This window comes from Aythya ferina (genome assembly GCF_964211825.1).
Source record: "Aythya ferina genome assembly, chromosome: 1".
NCBI classification, from domain to species: Eukaryota; Metazoa; Chordata; class Aves; order Anseriformes; family Anatidae; genus Aythya; species Aythya ferina.
This window is the reverse complement of record NC_140296.1, coordinates 207,218,020-207,239,301: the sequence shown is the minus strand read 5'-3', so window position 1 is coordinate 207,239,301 and position 21,282 is coordinate 207,218,020. Positions and strand designations below refer to the sequence as shown.

Genomic DNA, 21,282 nt, shown 5'->3' with positions numbered 1-21,282 from the left:
GTTGCAGGCTGCTGTCCCTGAGATCTCTGGGCCAGTACTACCTGCATTCCCTTGTCCCATTGCACCCTCCTCCCTCAGCAGGCATGGCTTCAGCCTTTTTGGGTGACACTTTCCCCTTTGTGGCCTACAGTGTGCATATTTTGCAGGTGCCAAGTATGGAAATCCTTGCCTTGCACAGGAGATTGAATTAGGATGAGACATGGTTATCTGTGAAAATAGGCAGCTTTATTCTTAACCTAAGTAAAATTGAGTGTTTGTGTAGTCAGAGGAGGGTGGGCGAGACAGAGCAGGCCTTTGGCACTGGGGCTGCCTTTGGATTACCAGGCAATGCCCCTGAAGAAAATTGTTATAGCAGCCTGCACTGGATCATGCTCAGCCTGCTGCTCAAGCATTATTTCTCCTTAAAACCTGCAGGAGATCCTGCAACAAATTAAAGAATTCCAGGAGTTTCTGGCGCGGAAATGGACATGATCTAAATGGGCCTGATGACTGTGATGGTATTGGCTTGTGGACAGCGGTTGAGACAACGACTGGCTGTGGTGTTGAAGTAACCTCTCCCACTGGACGCAGTCCCATCTGTACCAGGATCCATTCGTAAAAGTGCTGAGTGGAGGTGTATACTCCAGGCCGATACATTCTACCACAGCCTGTCCCCCAGCTAGTCACACCAACGAGCCAGAAGTAGTCAGCAGTGTTATCTTTGCACACGAGAGGACCACCGCTGTCACCCTGCAGTAGAGGAGAGAAGCCTAAGGTGTTACTAGGTGTCCGCTGTCAGCAGCAGAGCTGGCTCCTCTCTCCCACCTCCTCCCAGAGCAGTATTCACAGCACAGAAAAGGTCTGCTTGGGTTCTGGAGCCTACAGTGGCTTTTCTGGGAGGAGGTCGTGGGCATGGAAGGTAGGTCTCTCTCTCTCTCCCCTATCTCTTGTGCAACAATCCCAGCTGTGGGAAGAAGGGTGTTCCAGGTGTGGGTCTACCAGGCACCAAGAACATTGCATGGGCTCTCTGGGCAGAGCCTTGGGGATGTGGGACAAGGGGGGCCTGGGCAAGGACCTGCAGATGGGAAAGGGGAGGTGAGCTGTGGAAGTGGTGGGGACTCAGAGCTAGAAGGGTGGCTTACATGTGCTGGTGTTTGTTTGGGCTACCCACGTGGCAGTGTGCTGACTTGTAGCATGCTCCTACCTGGCAGGTATCGATGCCACCCTGCATAAAACCAGCACACAAGTTGTGGGTCTTGATGGCCCCTCTGTAAAACTGGGTGCTGTTGCAGATTTTGAGGTTGATGAGATTGACCATGGCCTCCTGCAGGATATCAGGAGATCGTCCAGCTGCGAGCAGATAGAGGAATTGGCACCCGGCAACTCATTGCCAGTTCTTTCCCCCCTTGCCTACATATACCCCTTCCCTAAGTCTTGGCTTTGTGTCTTGAGAGGCACTGTGCTGATGTATCCCTTCAGTCTTGCTTTGGGAAATGGGTCAGGCCCATCTCTCTGTAGGCGTACTTCCCCATGGCTTTACCCTGGGTTGTGCCTCTGCCATCAGGGAAGCCCAACCCCTGTCTCCCCAGCATGCTAAACTTTCACTCTGGACAAAAGCGTTTTTGGGAACTTACATCTTTGCACTGTGGAACCCCAACCACTGATGTAGCAAGTTGACAGATCTGACACTCCCAGCGAGGCATCAGGCACGCAGGCAAGTTGTATATATTGACTGCACTGGACAGGTTGGTCCAATTCCAGCAGTGCAATGTCGTGCCCTGATTTGATATTTCTGTAGTATTCATGCATCACTAGCCGCTTAATATTGCGCACTTCAACCTCAGGGCCCAGCTGAGACAACCGGTTGGCACCGACCACCACACGCCACATCGTGACATAACTGGAAGGAGATAGAGAAAGGGGTCAGAGGGAGGCAGAGCCATGTCCTGTAGCAGCCCAGCAGTTCCTCTGCTTTGTGGAGGAAAAAAGGAAAGCAATGGTATGAGGGCCGTGATAGCCCTTGTATGCTTTGGGCACAAGGAACATTGACGTGGAAGCTGCTAGGAAGCTTGGCGTGAACCAAGCCTTCTCACAAGCAGTCCCTCAGCTGGGTTTTGCAGTGCCCAGGCACTGGCCATATTGCAGGGAATCAGATGGGCCCTTACCTTGCATTTTCGAAGCAGTGTGCTGCTGTGAGGACCCACTGTGGGCTGATGAGGGACCCTCCACATACATGCCCAACACCTGAATACCAGGGATTCTGGATGCTGACGATCCAGGGCCAGGCCCCTGGCTGGGCATTCGTGCCGCCCACGACGCGCATCATGCCATAGTGATCAGCCATAGGGCGGAGCCCACAGGTCCTGTAATCAGAAACTTTTTACTGCCTTGCTCACTTTCCCTTTGCTCTGTTCATGGTGAATGTGAGCCACCTTCCCTCCCCATGAGGCACAGTGTGGACAGTGGGGCCCCTGGGTTGTCTCTGGCCATGCCCATTTCTGCTTTAGCCCTGTGGATGAGTTGTGCCAGCAGCCTGGATGCTGGTGAGGAATCGAGCTTCCCCCATGGGGTCTTGGAAGCTCTGCTGTGGTACAGGGGACAAGGGGACATCCTCCAGTGAACTCCATAAGGGTCCCCCCAGGCTCCTTCCCAAAGCCTCAGATGACTCACCCACAGTTTCCTGATGTGCCTTGCACAAGCCAGCCCATGGCCAGCAGCAGGAGGAAGGGCAGCACATTCATCACTCCCAATGGCAAGCGGCAGCTGCTCGTGCCCTGGGCTTGTTGCAACCAACACAGCAACCGATCGTGGTGTGGTGCCCGCGTTGCCCACGGAGCCCTCAGCGCCAACACCGATGTCACAGAGCCCCTGGTTCCGGGTGCTGGGCACGGCTGTGCCGGTGCCACCTGGGTGGCTGCATAGGGGGGTTCCAGGCAGGAAATGAGGTGGAAGCTGGGCTTGGGCTCAGCCCAGCCCCAGACAGACACCCTCTTAATGCTCTTCTGGTGGCACGAGCGTGTGCAGGCCACATGGCAGGCACAGCTCATGGCTCCAAGCACTGCCTGCTGACAGCTAGCAGGAGACACCAAAGCATGATTTTGTAACCTGTGTGGGAAGTTCACTGCCACCCTGTTCTCTGCAGCTGCTTACCAGCAGGTTCTCCCCAAAGACACACACCAGAGAACATAACTACTGTAGACAGTATGCATGTCTGAGCACTGTGGAGCTAGGCTGGATACAGTTGTGGCAGATGAGCAGTGATGTGTAAGCTGAATAAGCCAAGCATACCAAAGCAGGGTTAACCTTCCTACACAACTCAGTGGAAATGCACAGCTTACACACGCTATGTCAGCCATAGTAACATCCTGTAGCAGGATTAACATACTCACGTCACATACTATCTCCACTCTTAATTAATAATATTGTCATTCTTGGCCAAGTCTGGCGATATCTGTTGTGGAGTCTGGTATATGTGGCTAAACACACATAGTTTAATTGATATTCCTCCTCTCAGCTCTACATTCTCCATGGCTTTGCTAAATACTGCATCAGCCTCTTATCAGCTTGCTTCCTATTGCTATATGGGTGTATCTTGTTTGCATGCTGGAATGCCTGGAAGTTACAGGAGAAAGGCTGGAGCCAGCCACTTGGACTGCATTTTTTCCAAGCAGGACTGGGTGTCCAGAAAGAAGAGAGCAGTGACTTTACAGAATCACAGAATTGTAGGGGTTGTAAGGGACCTCAAGAGATCATCAGGTCCAACCCCCTGCCAAAGCAGGTTCCCTAGAGCAGGTTGCCCAGGTAGGTGTCCAGACAGGCCTTGAATATCTCCAGAGGAGGAGACTCCACAACCTCCCTGGGCAGCCTGTCCCAGTGCTCTGTCACTCTCACTGTGAAGAAGTTCTTTTGCATGTTGGTGCAGAACTTCCCATGCTCCATCTTGTGGCCATTGCCCCTTGTCCTGTCCCCACAAACCACTGAAAAGAGGTTGGCCAAATTCCACTGTCTCCCACACTTAAGATATTTGTAAACGTTAATAAGATCCCCTCTCAGTCTTCTCTTGTCCAGGCTGAACAGACCCAGGTCTCTCAGCATTTCCTCACAGGGAAGATGCTCCAGGCCCCATATCATCTTTGTGGCCCTCCGCTGGACTCTTTCCAGGAGATCCCTGTCTTTTTCATACCAGGGTGCACAGAACTGGACCCAGTACTCCAGGTGAGGCCTGACCAGGGCAGAGTAGAGGGGGAGGATCACTTCCCTTGACATGCTGGCCATGCTCCTTTTAATGCACACCAGGATCCCATTGGCCCTCTTGGCCACCAGGGCACACTGCTGACACATGGCCAACCTGTCGCCCACCAGGACCCCCAGATCCTTCTCCTCAGAGCTCTTCTCTATCAGGTCATCCCCCAGCCTGTACTGATACATGCAGTAACAACTGCAGACTTGAAGAACAGCAGCTGTAAAGCTTGTGAGAGGTGGGGGAGTTTCCTACTGCTACCTATGCTTGTGCAGATGGATGTAAAGGCAACCTGGTTCCTTCGATGACAGAGAAGCACAAGATTCAGCCTCTGGCTGAAAGTGGAATAACTGTTCTCAAGACCCTTGACACTGATCATGGCTTTATAGGCACCAGAACTGGGCTCCAAACAAACTGGACTCAAAACTGCCGTGTCTGAAAATTGACCTGAAGGTGGTGCCCCAAATCTGCTTATAGTAGACAGAAGGCCTTAGAGAAGATTATTTATTTTCTGTGGATACAAGGCCCAGGTACTTGTAATGCCATAAAGAATCACAGCTCCTCAGGAGCCAGCAACTGGAAACACCACATGTCTAGGGCCAGCTACTGGGGGGGATCACTGTGCACATGCGTTTCACTAGTTAACTTGAAGCTGGACTAGCTCATGAACAAGAGGAGACTCTTTCTGTCGTGTGGATGCAGCCCACCTGGTTGCAACCAGCTCCAGCATTCACAGACCTTACAGATGGACCAGGCCTGCCAACTGCCAGCCACATCTCCACCTCCCGGAGTCATGAGGTGTTTGTCACCAAATAGACTTGTTTGAGCTGCATACCCTAAGCTGCTTCATAGAATATCCCAAGTTGGAAGAGACCCACAAGGATCATGGAGTCCAACTCCTGGTACCACACAGGTCTACCCACAAATTTAGACTGTATGACTAAGAGTATATTCCAAACGCTTCTTAAACTCCAACAGGCTTGGTGTCAGGACTACATTCCTGGGGAGCCTGTTCCAGTGTGTGACCAACCTCTCAGTGAAGAACCTTTTCCAGATATCCAGCCTGAACCTCCCCTGTCACAGCTTGACTCCATTCCCTCGGGTCCTATTGCTGGTCACTAAAGAGAACAGATCGGCACCTGCCCCTCCACTCCCTCTCGTAAGGAAGCTGTAGACCGCAATAAGGTCTCCCCTCAGCCTCCTCTTTTTCAGGCTGAACAGACCAACTGACCTCAACCACTCCTTATACATAGAATCATAGAATCATAGAATATCCTGAGTTGGAAGGGACCCTTAAGGATCATCAAGTCCAACTCTTGACACTGCACAGGTCTACCCAAAAGTTCAGACCATGTGCCTAAGTGCACAGTCCAATCTCTTCTTAAATTCAGACAGGCTTGGTGCAGTGACCACTTCCTTGGGGAGCCTGTTCCAGTGTGCAACCACCCTCTCTGTGAAGAACCCCCTCCTGACGTCCAGCCTAAATTTCCCCTGCCTCAGCTTAACCCCGTTCCTGCGGGTCCTGTCACTAGTGTTAATGGAGAAAAGGTCTCCTGCCTCTCGACACCCCCTTACGAGGAAGTTGTAGACTGTGATGAGGTCTCCCCTCAGCCTCCTCTTCTCCAGGCTGAACAGGCCCAGTGACCTCAGCCGTTCCTCGTACGTCTTCCCCTCAAGGCCTTTCACCATCTTCGTAGCCCTCCTCTGGACACTTTCCAACAGTTTCATGTCCTTTTTATACTGTGGTGCCCAGAACTGCACACAGTACTCGAGGTGAGGCCGCACCAGCGCAGAGTAGAGCGGGACAATCACCTCCCTTGACCTACTAGCGATGCCGTGCTTGATGCACCCCAGGGCACGGTTGGCCCTCCTGGCTGCCAGGGCACACTGCTGGCTCATATTCAACTTGCTGTCTACCACGACCCCCAGATCCCTCTCTTCTAGGCTGCTCTCCAGCGTCTCATCGCCCAGTCTGTACATGCAGCCAGGGTTTCCCCGTCCCAGGTGCAGGACCCGGCACTTGCTCTTATTGAACTTCATGTGGTTGGTGATCGCCCAGCTCTCCAACCTGTCCAGATCCCTCTGTAAGGCCTTTACGCCCTCATTTGAGTCCACAACTCCTCCAAGTTTGGTGTCCTCAGCAAACTTGCTCAAAATACCCTCTATTCCTACATCCAAATCGTTTATAAAAATATTGAAAAGTACCGGCCCTAAAATGGAGCCTTGAGGGACCCCACTGGTGACCGCCCGCCAGCCTGACGCAGCCCCATTTACCATAACCCTTTGGGCCCTGCCCGTTAGCCAATTGCTCACCCATCGTATGATGTTTTTATTTAGCTGTATGGTGGACATTTTGTCCAGTAGGATCCTATGGGAAACCGTGTCAAAAGCCTTGCTGAAGTCCAAAAAAATCACATCAGCTGGTTTCCCTTGGTCCACCATACGGGTGATCTTATCATAAAAGGAAATCAGGTTAGTTAGGCAGGACCTACCCTTCACAAACCCATGCTGGCTGGGACCAATGACTGCTTTATCCCCCAGGTGCGCCTCAATAAGTCCGAGAACCAACTTCTCCATGATTTTACCAGGCACTGACGTGAGACTGACAGGCCTGTAATTGCTAGGGTCTTCTTTCTGACCCTTCTTGAAAATTGGCACAACATTTGCCAGCTTCCAGTCTACCGGGACCTCTCCAAATTCCCAGGATCGTTGAAAAATAATTGAAAGAGGTTCCGCGATGACGTCCGCCAGCTCTTTCAGCACCCGGGGATGAATCCCATCCGGACACATGGACTTGTAGGGATCCAGGTGGAGTAGCAAATCCCGCACACGTTCAGGGTCAGTTGGGAGTTTGTCATCCCCACCGTCCCGGCCCTCCAGCTCAGGGCACCCTGGGTCCCGAAGCCCATCATCGGCATTGAAGACAGAGGCAAAGAAGGCGTTAAGCGTCTCTGCTTTGCCTATGTCATCGTCTGTGAGACGATGACATAGGCAAATAGACATACATCTTCCCCTCTAGGCCCTTCGCCATCCTTGTAGCCCTTCTCCAGACACTCTTCCAACAGTTTCACGTCCTTTTTGTACTGTGTTGCCCAAATCTGCCCACAGTACTCAAGGTAAGGCCACACCAGCGCAGAGTAGAGCAAGACAATCCCTTCCCTCGACCAACTAGCAACACTGTGCTTGATGCACCCCGGGATATGGTTGGCCCTCCTGGCTGCCAGGGCACACTGCTGGCTCATATTTACCTTGCTATCAACCACAGCCCCCAGATCCCTCTCCACTGGGCTGCCCTCCAGTGTCTCATCACCCAGTCTGTACACATAGCCAGGGTTGCCCCATCCCAGGTGCAGGACCCAGCACTTGCTCTTGTTAAACTTCATGTGGTTGGTGATCGCCCAGCTCTCCAATCTGTCCAGATCTCTCTGCAAGGCCTTTCCACCCTCAGAGTCAACAACTCCTCCCAGCTTAGTATCATCAGCAAATTTACTCAAAACACCCTTCTAGTCCTACATCCAAGTTGTTTATGAAAACAATGAAAAGAACTTGCCCTAAAATGGAACCATGGGGGACCCCACTGGTGACTGGCCACCAGCCTGATGTAGCCCCATTTACCATAACACTCTGAGCCCTACCCATCAGCCAATTGTTCACCCATCATGTTTTTATCTAGTAGTATATGCTGGACATTTTGTCCAGTAGGATCCTAAGAGAAACTGTATTGAAAGCTTTACTGAAATCCAAAAAGATTACATCACCTGGCTTCCCTTGATCAACTAGATGGGTGATCTTATCATAAAAGGAAATCAAATTCATTAAACAGGACCTACCCCTCATGAACCCACGTTGGCTGTGACCGATGACTGCATTGTCCCCCAGGTGCGTTTCAGTAACTCCCTAGGAGACTTCCCACCTACACATATACCTTCTGCAGTATCTGTACAGAACCCTGCCCCATAAACTGCCAGGACCATCCATCTCATCGTTCATCTTGCATTGTTCCCTTAGCCATCAGAAAGTGATGATGCTGCAGCTCTCAGCTGTTCAGCATACTTCCAACTGAGTTGAGATCTCCACCGGGGCATGCCCTTTGCTTCATCTTAAAGATGGTCTAAAAGGAGCTGTGCTAGCTCTGGTGATGCTGCTACATCCTGGTCCCTCCCTGATCAAGTCGGAGTTTCTGTCAAGAGACCTCAGCTTGAAGGTCCAACAAATACTTGCACATCCAGCAGGGTTGGTAACCTTCCAACCCTGCAGCTCACTATGCCAGCACTCTGTCAGACGTGTCACTGAGCCAAACTTCCAAGGTAGCTCCAAGGCTAAGCTTGATTAGTTGCAGGGGAGGGTCTGGCGCATTTGGGATAGGCACCACTGTGAAGCAACAGAAGGGGATGGAGCAGCAAGAGGCTAGGAGCAGTGGCAGCAGGAGGGCTTGGGAGTACAGTTTGGTATGCAGCAGGGTTGCAGAGCAGGATCCCTGCCCTTCCTGATTTGACTTTCTCCAAACTCCATGTGCTGTTCAAAAAGCATCTTCTGCAGTTTGATGTCCTTCAGGACTTGCCAAATCTCTGGCCCTGCAGCACTCTGCAACAAATCGTAGTTCTCGGCAGGGTCTGACTCCAAGTCAAAGAGCAGTGGTGGCACATGATGGGTCAGTGGGGTCAGCCCATGGCAGGCTTGGTCTGGGGTGGTATCACTGTGAAAGGAACCTGCAAAAGAGATGTCCAAGCGTAGCTCAGCTGCTACTCATCTTTTGACAGCAGAACCAGGCAGGACTTCACAAAGCTGCCCATGCAGAGGGGAGGCAGGACTAACCTTGTGTGAAGTAATGGGCCTTGTACTTCCCAAGTCTGACAGCAAACGGGCCATGCAGCGGATCAGGGGACGGTGGGTAGAAGAACATGGTCTGACGGGGACTCTGTGGGAAGCAACAGAGGTGATCTTGTCTGTGTGGCCATGAAGCTGGACAAGAGCCCAAGTACAAGACCAGGCAGAGGCGCCAGGGAATCACAAAGAAGCCCTGACACTACAGCCAGAAAATGGGGAAGCTAATGAGCAGCAGCATCCTGTTTGTTCCCTGCTCAAAGCTACAGAGGCTCCCATCCATCCACTGCAGCCACAGGAACTAGGCTTCACAAGATATTGTGGTTGTTACAGTGTGCCCCAGAGCAGACCAGGCAAGCCCATGGTCCAGACCAGACAAAATCTCCCAGTTCACGGGTCACCCCCTCAGCTGGCACTGATCATCAAGCACATAGCTCAGGCCTCCTACCCAGCTTTCACATACCGCACCAGCCAGAACTGGCCTGCAGGACTCACCTTCCCTGATCCAAACAGCACTGGACTGAGGTCATAGCCATCCAGGGTAACACTGGGAAGAGCCGCTCCAGCCAAGGCAGTCAGTGTTGGCAAGATGTCCAGGGTGCTTGCGAGCTCATGAGTCACTCCTGCCACCCACAACAGCAAGGCACAAAGAACGGTTCAAACGCTTGATTCCACTCTCATCTCTACTATCCTCACTTCTCTCCCCTCCTCTGCTTGTCCCAGAGCAACTGAGTTGCCATGACACCCCTGCCTTGGCTGGTGTAAGCACACAAAAGGCACAGGCAGTGCTGAGTCTCACCTGGAGTGATATGGCCTGGCCAATATGCTACTGCTGGTTCCCGCATGCCACCTTCATATGTTGTGCCCTTCCCGCATCTCAGAAGGCCAGAGCTTCCTCCACGTGCCATTCGCATGGTAGAAGGGCTGCGAGAGAGAAGAACCACCTATCATCAGTTTCACAGGTCCTCACAACCCCTTCCCTGCTTGCCAGTGGGACCATGACAAGAAACACACCGTGCCAGTGACACTGACATCCTTTCCAGCCTTGTGAGGCAGGAGGCATGAGAGGGGTGAAGAAGCTGTGCAAGACACTTGAGCAGGGCACTAGAGACTGAGGCCACCCACACATGAAAGGAACCTGGGGATATTCAGGCTGCATAGTCCTGGACCTAAGCTGGTGCGGCTTCTGCTTGTGAGGAGTACAGCTGATTGATGGGAGCAAGGAGATCATGCAATAGGTCCTCACCAGAACATTGCCTCAGTTCAGGTCACTAGGATGTCACCTGGGACTGCCATGCCATGTCAATGGGGCCCAATATCATGGTAGTACAATCTTACCAATTGATGAAGTCCCTCCAGTGAGCCCACTCACCCATTGTCAGAGGTGAAAAACACCAAGGTTGTGTTCGAAAGACCATTCTCTTGCAGCGCCTGCAGCAGCTGTCCCACTGAGCCATCGAACTCTGAAAGTGCATCACCAAATGGCCCACGCCGTGACTGTCCTGCATACTCCTGGCTTGCAAACTGGGGGTAGTGTGTATGCTGGAGAAAAGGCAGAGAGGGTTGCTACACAAACTCCCAGAGTTGCATTTCATTCCCAATTCACTCAAGGACAGCGAAAACCCCAGCTAGGCTGCAGATATGTGGCAATACCCAAGACATAACAAGGGGCATGCCCCTAAGTTTCAGAAACACCTCTCAGAAATGGTACAAAGAAGCTGAGTCCCAGGCAGGATGCGTAGACTCAGACAGTAGTAAGTTCTCCCAAATGGACTACTGGCCAGGGGAAACAGCCAACGCTCCAGAAAGCAGCCACGCAAGAATATCACCAGAATGGTGCTGCCACAGAACCTGGGCATGGGAACACTGACCCCAGATCTGCCAGGGGCAGGGAGTTCACCCATCCCTCATCCAAGTATTGACTGCTCAGCACAGCCCAAGCACCACAGGAGCTGAGGTGCTTCCCAGCTCTCCAGAGCTGAACAAAGGCTTCCTCCCCCACCCTCAAACCTGGAATAGCCCTCCCCCTCTCCTACATGGGAGGCATAGTAGAGCAGGAAGGGCAGGCCTCTTTGTGCACAGTCAGCAATGAAGTCCCGGGAAAATTTGTTGTAGAGTGGCACCAGATCAGGGAAGGAGACTGGCTGTTGCACGATGCTTTGGTTCCAGAGCAGTGGGACTGGCACAAGGTTCTGGTCACAAGTCCCAAAACACTTGGTATCCGGTGGGAAGCAGGTGAGATTCTGACAGGGGCCCTGGAGAGAACAAACAACACTGCCTTTCACCTGTTCTGCAGGACAGTGAATGGAAGGGGACAAAGAGACTCACAGCAACCTACCATCAGGTCCTACAAGAACCTTTTGGACAACCACTCTCAGAAGCCCAGGGGTCTGCGTCCACCCTAGCACCATCCAAGGACCATGCTGCACCAGTATCACTTTCTGCTGACAGCAGTTCAGATATTTCTGTGTAGCCCAGAAGCTGACCTTCTGTCCTGCAATCCACTAAAGGGCGTGTGTCCTCAGGCACAACTGCTACCTATGTTCTGCAGAACTGCTCTACCATATGAAAACCTCAGAGAAGGTCTTTCCCCACCAACATCCATTTCCCTGGCCTACGGCCACCCACACCCATCTACCCATGCAGGCAAAAACTCAGCCTACACATCCTCAAACACAAGGTTCACCTTTGAGGCACTCCCTCCACTTGGTCCTGATGCACCCTCATGGGCTGGACCCATCTCTCACCTGGTCGTGGGAGTACGGCACTCCCAAGAAGTGGTCAAAGCCCTGGTGGATGGGCAGGAAGGAGCCATTAACGCCCACACCAAGGTGCCACTTGCCAACCATGGCTGTCGCATAGCCTTTGGCCTTCAGCACCTCCGCAACAGTGACCTCAGACAGCGGCAGGCCTCCCCGGGATTCTGGGTCAAACACGCCAGGGTAAATCCCGGAGCGCATCTGGAACCGGCCTGTCAGCAGGGCTGCCCTGCAGAAGAGATCAGAGAGGCAGGAGACAGCCGTGACACCCGGCACAGCACAGTGCACGCCCCGCATTGCTCGGCAGCCCACACCTCTTCTCACAGCGGGCCCCTCACCCCTAGGGACCCAGAACCCCGGCTCCCCGCCCTCACAGCCGCCGCTGCCAGCCACCTGCCACAGGGCCGCGCACTCGGTCCCCTCGCAGCGGCTGCGCCTCCAGGCCTCCCGCGGCGCCGGGGCTTTACCGCCTGCCCCTGCAGCGCCGCGGAGCGCCGGGCGCCGCCTCGGTGCCTCCCCCCGGCCCGCAGCAGCTCCAGTACCGGGACGGGCTGCACACCGGGGCGCTGCTGTAGAAGCTGGTGAACCGCAGCCCCCGAGAAGCCATCCGGTCCAGGTTGGGCGTGGCGGAAGAAGGGTGCCCGTAGCTCCCCAGATCCCCGAAGCCCAGGTCGTCTGCCAGCAGCAGGACGAAGCTGGGGAGGGCGCCGGCCGCCCCGCGCAGCGCCGCCAGCAGCAGCAGGGCCCGCAGCGGGACCCGGCGCCGCGGCCCCATGGCGCTGCCGCCGTCTCGCGCGGGCTGTGCCGGGCGGGCGCTCAGCTGACCCGCGCGGCCAGCCACGTGACCCCGCCGCGCCGCAGGGCGTGCCGGGGCGGTGGCGGCCGGGGGCGTCTCGCGGCGCTGCCCCCGGGCCTCCGGCACCCGGCCCGCGGCGGCGCAGAGGGGGCCCGGCCCCGCCCTGGGGCCGCTCGCAGGCTGAGGCCGGGCCGCCGGGAGGCTGCTGGGGGGGACGGTGAGCACCTCGGAGCGAGGCAGCGAGCGGGGACCGGGCTGCACGTGCCCTGGCCAGCTGGCCCGGCCTCTGCTCCGAGGTGCGTGCTCCCGGGTCGCTGCTGTCTGGAGGGAGAAGTGACCGGGCTTCTCCCCGGGTGCCTGCAGGGCACAAAATCAATAGAGCGAGCTTTGTTCAGGGCAGACTTGGCCCTGTGGGAGTCCTGGTGCTTCTCCAGTGAAGCGTGTACAGCAGTGACAGAATTCCATGCTTACAAATAGGGCTGCTGGCAGTGCTTGGCATGTAGAAGCCTGTGTCCTTAAAGGTCAGTGACTTGCAATCAGAATAAGGAAAGGAACATGCAAAGAGCAATAGCAATTTTATGGTGGGAGTTCTGCACCTGAGAAGAATGCTGCTGTGCCTGATTTTGAGAAAGTTCGGAAGACAGGCACTGAAAATGAATTGGGGCCTAAGATCCTGAAGAGCACCATCTGTTTAGCATACCCAAAATGAGATTAAAGCAAGATCAGAGATTTGTACAAACATGTACTGGTGGTGGGATGGGGTTAACCACACAGCAGGCAGAGGTGAGGACTTTCAGTCCAAAAGCAAAGCAGGTGTAAAACTGGCTAAAGTCCTAGTCTGGATGTTGTCATGTGGATACAGCATATTTTGTATTCAGCCTGTGTAATCAGTCTGTTCTGGATTTTACCATTATTACTAGTCAGCACTTCCTAAGACCCATCCGACTTTTACAACCACTTTACAATTTGCTTGGGAACTCAGCTTCCCATCACTTCCTGTCCTCACCAGTTCAGACTGCTGATATAGCTCCTGGCCTTCCCACCTGTCTCACCTTGTGCCTCCTGAAGGCCTGGCCCTGGCACAAGTAGGATGCTCGGGCTGCTGCTTCTGCTGTGTTCACTGACATCAATTATTCAGGGCTAAGAGGCAGAACGAGGGGGCTGTCACTGCAGCAGGAGGCAAAGCTGCTGTATAATTCATGTAGCCTACTTCATTCATAGGGCATTGCAGTGGTTGCCCTGTAGTGCCTGGCCTTGGTGACTGTGGCACAAGGGGATGGCACGCAGGATGCTGAGGGGAGGAGAACAACTGCAGTTCTGTGCTCTGGAAGGGCACAACATGAGGACAGTTCCAGGAACCAGACAAGGAACAGGGAAGGACATGTGGGACTGTGTGCACTGTGCACAGGTGACATAGTTGTACGGAGCCAAGCAAGGCACTGTGTGACTGCCTCAAGCTGCACCAATGCCAGCAAGCAGGGGTAGAACATACAGATGAACAGTGTCCATGTGTCTGGGCTTAGAAGGGAAGGTCCAAGTGACTGCTGCTTTGCTGTGGGAGCCCACTCTGCAAGGACACATGCAGGCACACTGTGGTTGGGAATGGTAAGGGTAGATTTTACAGGCTGAGTGCATGAGAGTGGATTGTGAGTTTGTGGGATGCTTGTTAGTTGTATGTTTGAGTGCAGCCCCACATATGCTGGGAGTGTGCTCTGCATATGCATGTACCACTTTGGATGCACAGTGTGTGCATGCATGCAGACAAGCGGGTGGGTGCACACTGTGCATATGCATACTGGGTGTGCATACACTGTGTGTGTCTGCGTCTGGTCTCTGCATGTTGTGCTTGTGTGCACAAGAAACAATGCCTTTACCAGCACCCACATAGTACAAAAAACACAACCCAGAACTTTTCTGCCTCTCCAGTTATCAGGACTGGTGTTCAGTAGTGAAACATACATGCAGATTTACTCCCTTGATTCATAGGCAGAGCAGATTCACATATCCTTCAAATAATAGCATGGGAATTAAGTTCATGTAATAGCTGTGGCTGGATGTCAAGCTCCTCAGCCACTCACTGAGACAGGCCTTGGGTCTTTCCTGATCTGGATCTCCTGGTGTGTGCGCTAGTCCACCTTTAAGTTCACTGGTGCATTGCATGCACACCCACACAAGGACCCCACCAGTAGCTGGCTCTAGAGACACTTGGTGTTGCCAGCTGCTGTTGCCATGGGCAGGGATGCCACCCACTAGATCAGGTTGCCCAGGGCCACATCTAACCTGGTCTTGAACACCTCCAGGATTGGTGCATCTACTACCTGAAAGGAAGTTGTGGGGAGCTGTTGGTCGGCCTCTCCTCACAGATAACTAGTGATAGGACTAGAGGGAATGGCCTCAAGTTGTGCCAGGGGAGGTTCAGGTTGGAAATTAGGAGACATTTCTTCTCAGAAAGAGTAGTCAGGCGTTGTAACAGGTTGCCCAGCGAAGTGGCGGAGTCACTGTCCCTGGGGGTGTTTAAGGAAAGGTTGGATGTGGTGCTTAGCGACATGGTTCAGTGGGTGACATAGATAGTAGGGCAATATTTGGATCAGACGATCTTGGAGGTCTCTTCCAACCTCAATGATTCTATAATTCTGTGCTTCTCTCTGGGCAACCTGTTCCAGTGTCTCACCACCCTTACAGTCAAAAATTTCCTCCTAACCTCTAATCTAAATCTCCCCTCTTTTAGTTTAAAACTAGCTCCCCTTGTCCTGTCATTATCTGATTGAAGTTTCTCTCCATCTTTTTAATAAGATCCCTTTAAATGCTGAAAAGCCGCAATGAGGTCACCTTGGAGCCTTCCCTTCTTTAGGCTGAACATCTCCATCTCTCTCAGCCTATCTTCAGAGGAGAGGTGCTCCGACTCCTTGATCATCTGTGTGGCCCTCCACTGAACCTATTCTAACAGCCCCACATCCTTCTTGTGCTGGGGGCCCCAGACCTGGATGCAGGACTCCAAGTGGGCCTGACAAGGGCAGAGTAGAGGGAGCCTATCACCTCCCCCCACCTGCTGGCCACTCCTCTGTTGATGCAGCCCAGGATGCAGTTGGCCTGGGCAGTACGTGTGCACTGCTGGCTCACACTGAACGCTCCTCAAGTCCTTCTCTGTAGGGCTGCCCTCACTGAGTTCTTCTCCCAGTCTGTACTCATACTTTCTGGGTGATTCTTTCTGCTTTGTGACCCATGGTCTGCACACAGCTTCATTTTGCAAGTGCCACATATGGAAATCCTTGCCTTGCACAGGAGATTGAATTAGGATGAGGCATGGTTAGCTGTGAAAATAGGCAGCTTTATTTCTTGAACTAAGTATATTTGAGTAAGTAAAACCAGAGGAGAGTGGGCAGGACAGAGCAGGCCTTTGGCACTGAGGCTGCCTTTGAATCACCAGATACTGCCCCCAAAGAAAATGGTTATAGTACACTGCAGCCTGCACTGGATCATGCTCAGCCTGCTGCTCAAGCATTATTTCCCTTTAGGGCATACAAGAGCTCCTGCACCCGACTAAAGAATTCTGTGAGTTTCTGAAGTGGAAATGGGCAGGAGTTAATCTTGCTTGCTTTTGTTGGCCTTGGCCTCTGGAAAGAAGTGGAGGCAGTGATAAAATGACTCCAATCCCGTGATCCTGGAGAGGATCGTACTGATGTGTGCAGTCCCATCTGTACCAGGATCCATTCGTAAAAGTGCTGAGTGGAGGTGTATACTCCAGGCCGACGCATTCTACCACAGCCTGTCCCCCAGCTGGTCACACCAACGAGCCAGAAGTAGTCAGCAGTGTTATCTTTGCACACGAGAGGACCACCGCTGTCACCCTGCAGTGGAGGAGAGAAGCCTAAGGTGTTACTAGGTGTCCGCTGTCAGCAGCAGAGCTGGCTCCTCTCTCCCACCTCCTCCCAGAGCAGTATTCACAGCACAGAAAAGGTCTGCTTGGGTTCTGGAGCCTACAGTGGCTTTTCTGGGAGGAGGTCGTGGGCATGGAAGGTAGGTCTCTCTCTCTCTCCCCTATCTCTTGTGCAACAATCCCAGCTGTGGGAAGAAGGGTGTTCCAGGTGTGGGTCTACCAGGCACCAAGAACATTGCATGGGCTCTCTGGGCAGAGCCTTGGGGATGTGGGACAAGGGGGGCCTGGGCAAGGACCTGCAGATGGGAAAGGGGAGGTGAGCTGTGGAAGTGGTGGGGACCCAGAGCTAGAAGGGTGGCTTACATGTGCTGGTGTTCGTTTGGGCACGTATGTCAGGGCTAAATACATGGCAGTGTGCTGACTTGTAGCATGCTCCTACCTGGCAGGTGTCGATGCCACCCTGCATATAACCAGCACACAAGTTGTGGGTCTTGATGGCCCCTCTATACCACCGGCTGCTGTTGCAGAGTTTGAGGTCGATGAGATTGACCATGGCCTCCTGCAGGATATCAGGAGATCGTCCAGCTGCGAGCAGATAGAGGAATTGGCACCCGGCAACTCATTGCCAGTTCTTTCCCCCCTTGCCTACGTATAGCCCTTCCCTAAGTCTTGGCTTTGTGTCTTGAGAGGCACTGTGCTGATGTATCCCTTCAGTCTTGCTTTGGGAAATGGGTCAGGCCCATCTCTCTGTAGGCGTACTTCCCCATGGCTTTACCCTGGGTTGTGCCTCTGCCATCAGGGAAGCCCAACCCCTGTCTCCCCAGCATGCTAAACTTTCACTCTGGACAAAAGTGTTTTTGGGAACTCACATCTTTCCACTGTGGAACCCCAACCACTGATGTAGCAAGTTGACAGATCTGACACTCTCAGCGAGGCATCAGGCACGCAGGCAAGTTGTATATAGTAGCTGCACCAGACAGGTTGGTCCAATTCCAGCAGTGCAATGTCGTGCCCTGATTTGATATTTCTATAGTATTCATGCATCACTAGCCGCTTAATATTGCGCACTTCAACCTCAGGGCCCAGCTGAGACAACCGGTTGGCACCGACCACCACACGCCACATCGTGACATAACTGGAAGGAGATAGAGAAAGGGGTCAGAGGGAGGCAGAGCCATGTCCTGTAGCAGCCCAGCATTTCCTCTGCTTTGTGGAGGAAAAAAGGAAAGCAATGGTATGAGGGCCGTGATAGCCCTTGTATGCTTTGGGCACAAGGAACATTGACGTGGAAGCTGCTAGGAAGCTTGGCGTGAACCAAGCCTTCTCACAAGCAGTCCCTCAGCTGGGTTTTGCAGTGCCCAGGCACTGGCCATATTGCAGGGAATCAGATGGGCCCTTACCTTGCATTTTCGAAGCAGTGTGCTGCTGTGAGGACCCACTGTGGGCTGATGAGGGACCCTCCACATACATGCCCAACACCTGAATACCAGGGATTCTGGATGCTGACGATCCAGGGCCAGGCCCCTGGCTGGGCATTCGTGCCGCCCACGACGCGCATCATGCCATAGTGATCAGCCATAGGGCGGAGCCCACAGGTCCTGTAATCAGAAACTTTTTACTGCCTTGCTCACTTTCCCTTTGCTCTATTCATGGTGAATGTGAGCCACCTTCCCTCCCCATGAGGCACAGTGTGGACAGTGGGGCCCCTGGGTTGTCTCTGGCCATGCCCATTTCTGCTTTAGCCCTGTGGATGAGTTGTGCCAGCAGCCTGGATGCTGGTGAGGAATTGAGCTTCCCCCATGGGGTCTTGGAAGCTCTGCTGTGGTACAGGGGACAAGGGGACATCCTCCAGTGAACTCCATAAGGGTCCCCCCAGGCTCCCTCGCAAAGCCTCAGACTACTCACACACAGTTGCTTGATGTGCCTTGCACAAGCCAGCCCATGGCCAGCAGCAGGAGGAAGGGCAGCACATTCATCACTCCCAATGGCAAGCGGCAGCTGCTCGTGCCCTGGGCTTGTTGCAACCAACACAGCAACCGATCGTGGTGTGGTGCCCGCGTTGCCCACGGAGCCCTCAGCGCCAACACCGATGTCACAGAGCCCCTGGTTCCGGGTGCTGGGCACGGCTGTGCCGGTGCCACCTGGGTGGCTGCATAGGGGGGTTCCAGGCAGGAAATGAGGTGGAAGCTGGGCTTGGGCTCAGCCCAGCCCCAGACAGACACCCTCTTAATGCTCTTCTGGTGGCACGAGTGTGTGCAGGCCACATGGCAGGCACAGCTCATGGCTCCAAGCACTGCCTGCTGACAGCTAGCAGGAGACACCAAAGCATGATTTTGTAACCTGTGTGGGAAGTTCACTGCCACCCTGTTCTCTGCAGCTGCTTACCAGCAGGTTCTCCCCAAAGACACACACCAGAGAACATAACTACTGTAGACAGTATGCATGTCTGAGCACTGTGGAGCTAGGCTGGATACAGCTGTGGCAGATGAGCAGTGAGTGACATGCAGTTTCAATGAATCCTGTTATGCATGCCATGTCCATGCATGATTACACAGATGTGTTGATTTGCCTTTTGGTGGTTTCCACTCTTAGTGTGCACATACCAGGCATGTTTGCACTCTGAATGGGTGCACTCTGTATCTATGTACACACATCGTGTGAGTGCACCTTGTACACATTCATTGTGGCATCGGTGATTTGTGTGTGCAGACTGTGAATATTCATTCTCAGATTAATGTGTGCATGCCATGTGTGCCTGCTTTCCATATTGTACAAGGGATTTGTATGTGCACTCTGTGCACATACAAATTGGTGGTTCTGGTGTGCAATGTGTATTGGTGTGTGTGTGCTGACGTGCAGTGTGTTTGTGCGTGTGTGTGCATTGGTGTGCAGAATGTGTGTGCATGTTAGTTTTAGGTCATACTCTGTGTGTTGATGTGCAGTCAGGCTGTGTGTGTGTACATGTTGGCATGCTGTCTGCATGTGCATGTGCATGTGTGCAGCTATTGGTGTGCAGCATGTGATAGCGTGCATAGTGTTTGTTATACACGCGTTGGTGTGCGGTCCATGTGTGTTGCGCGTGCGTGTTGGTGTGCAGTCTGTGTACCTTTGGGGGTGCGGCCGTGTTGATGTGCAACCTGTGTTTGCGGGGTGCGGTGTGTGTCCCCGTCTGGCCGCCTCCTCGCGCACACGCGGACCGTGCCGCCAGGGGTCGCCGCCGCCCGTCGCGGGGTCCCGGCCCCGTGGTGCGGGAGGGCCGTGGTCCTTTCCCCCCGCGGGCCGTGCCGGGGGTGGGGGCTGTCCCACCTTGTGTCCCCATGCTGGGGGTGGGAAGTTGTCCTCCCGGGGACACCCCCACTGCCGGCGCGGCTCGGGACACCCAATTTCCCGGGCGGGCGGGCGGCAGCCGGCCGGGGCGGCGGGAGCGTGTGGGATGCGCATCGCGGGGAGCCGGAGCCGCTGCAGCTCCGGGCTTTGCGGGGGAACCAGACACCTCGTGTGTCCGGAACTTTGATCTCAGGTCCTAGGGCCACTTGCCGTTTTGACGAGCCCTGTTTCCTCCTGGAACGAGGGGACGAGGGAGGTCCTCGCACCAGCTTCCTTTTGGGGTGGCAGTCTCACCGGGACTGCCAGGACCAGGCTGGGCTGGCAGGAGCTGCAGGGATCGCAGAGCAGAGGTGAGAACAGCATGGGCAATGCCCTTGGTACTTCTGATGCCGACAGAGCTCTGGACACCCCGGATTGCAGTATTCCTCTTCTCCAGGGTTGGCGACTTAACATGTCAATGCAGAGGAGGGGTGGGAGGTAAGGAGGGAGCTTCGCGGTGGGGGAGGTGGAGAGCACCAAGGAGTGGAGAGGACAACCTCGGGGTAGACGTGGGGTGTGGGCAGCACTCCTGTTCTGCACATGCACGGGAATAGCTCCCAGAGCTTGGGTTGCACCTCTGGAACAGCCTTCTTGCATCTCTCTCATCCTCCACCTGCCAAAGCTGGTGGGCCTGGCAGCGGCTGCTGCTGATCCTCTTCAACACTGTTTCACACCCTGCCTGTGCCTCCTTCTGCACAAAGCTGCCTCTGAGCCAGCTTGATGCTGCTCCCTCATAGCTGGGTCTCACCCATGCTGCACTGATGACAGGGGTGCTGTCATTGGTGCATGACATTGGTGCTGAAGGGACAGGAGCGTGTCCCTGAGGCTGCCTGGTGCTGAGAAACAGGGAAAAACTTGCCGTAGAGTTTGAGGGCTGTGAACTGCAAGGACAAGGGTTTGCTAGGCAGAGCAGTAGGGTATGAGGGAAATTTGGACATCCACAGAAGAGAGGTGAGGCAACTGCTGCACCAATGACAGGCTCTGGTCCCTTCTCTGCCCCAAGCATCAGTGTTCATGTGGCACTATTGTGAAGCTGAGTGCAGCTACATGGACAGTCACATTTCATGAGAGAGCACTTGGAAATCTCTTGCGTAACAGCCAGCTCTCTTCTTTGTGCTTCAAGATGCCTGTTTCTGAAGGTCTAGGAGTCTTTTGCTGGAGAAGCAGAGCGGCAAGAGGGTGCTGTAGAGTGGTGGATGGGATGCAGGGCTCATCATTAAGCTGGAGTGATGTTCAAGGTGCTGCAACTAGCAGAAGGGTGGGTGCTGTAAAATGGGGTCCCAGGGACATTGACTAGCTTGGGCTGTTTGGAGAACTTGCATGTGTTGTTTTGGTGTGCTGGTTATGCAGAGCACTGCAAAAACCCAGTGACTATAGACAGGGCTAGAAGCAAGCCAAGTCCTCTGTCCACAGGGGGCCAGGCCCTGTAGATAAACAAGAA

The 21,282-nt window shown here is 53.9% G+C and overlaps 3 protein-coding genes across 4 annotated transcripts; all 3 read right to left on the bottom strand.

Moving 5' to 3' along the window:
* Positions 1–203: 203 nt before the first annotated feature.
* On the bottom strand, positions 204–5,516 carry LOC311430465 (acrosin-like). The gene is made up of 5 exons (XM_084507062.1): positions 2,650–5,516; positions 2,145–2,342; positions 1,614–1,879; positions 1,184–1,329; positions 204–729 (listed from the first exon to the last, which is right to left on the bottom strand). Exons 1-5 carry the CDS (start codon positions 3,024–3,026, stop codon positions 385–387), a joined length of 1,332 nt encoding a protein of 443 aa, XP_084363188.1. The 5' UTR covers positions 3,027–5,516; the 3' UTR covers positions 204–384.
* A 2,171-nt stretch (positions 5,517–7,687) lies between these two features.
* Positions 7,688–12,601, bottom strand: ARSA (arylsulfatase A). 2 transcript variants are annotated; one of them, XM_084529442.1, is made up of 8 exons: positions 12,345–12,601; positions 11,791–12,031; positions 11,167–11,298; positions 10,416–10,585; positions 9,843–9,967; positions 9,539–9,666; positions 9,035–9,137; positions 7,688–8,928 (listed from the first exon to the last, which is right to left on the bottom strand). In XM_084529442.1, the coding sequence occupies exons 1-8, from the start codon at positions 12,575–12,577 to the stop codon at positions 8,627–8,629; spliced, it is 1,434 nt and encodes a 477-aa protein (XP_084385568.1). In that variant the 5' UTR covers positions 12,578–12,601; the 3' UTR covers positions 7,688–8,626. The 2 variants fall into 2 exon arrangements, with proteins under 2 accessions (XP_084385568.1, XP_084385567.1); XM_084529441.1 differs by having other exon boundaries at positions 11,080–11,298; positions 12,345–12,600.
* A 3,491-nt stretch (positions 12,602–16,092) lies between these two features.
* Positions 16,093–18,965, bottom strand: ACR (acrosin; the record flags this gene model as incomplete). The annotated part of the gene is made up of 6 exons (XM_084508194.1): positions 18,381–18,965; positions 17,876–18,073; positions 17,345–17,610; positions 16,915–17,060; positions 16,276–16,446; positions 16,093–16,158 (listed from the first exon to the last, which is right to left on the bottom strand). Exons 1-6 carry the CDS (start codon positions 18,755–18,757, stop codon positions 16,093–16,095), a joined length of 1,224 nt encoding a protein of 407 aa, XP_084364320.1. The 5' UTR covers positions 18,758–18,965.
* Positions 18,966–21,282: the final 2,317 nt, after the last annotated feature.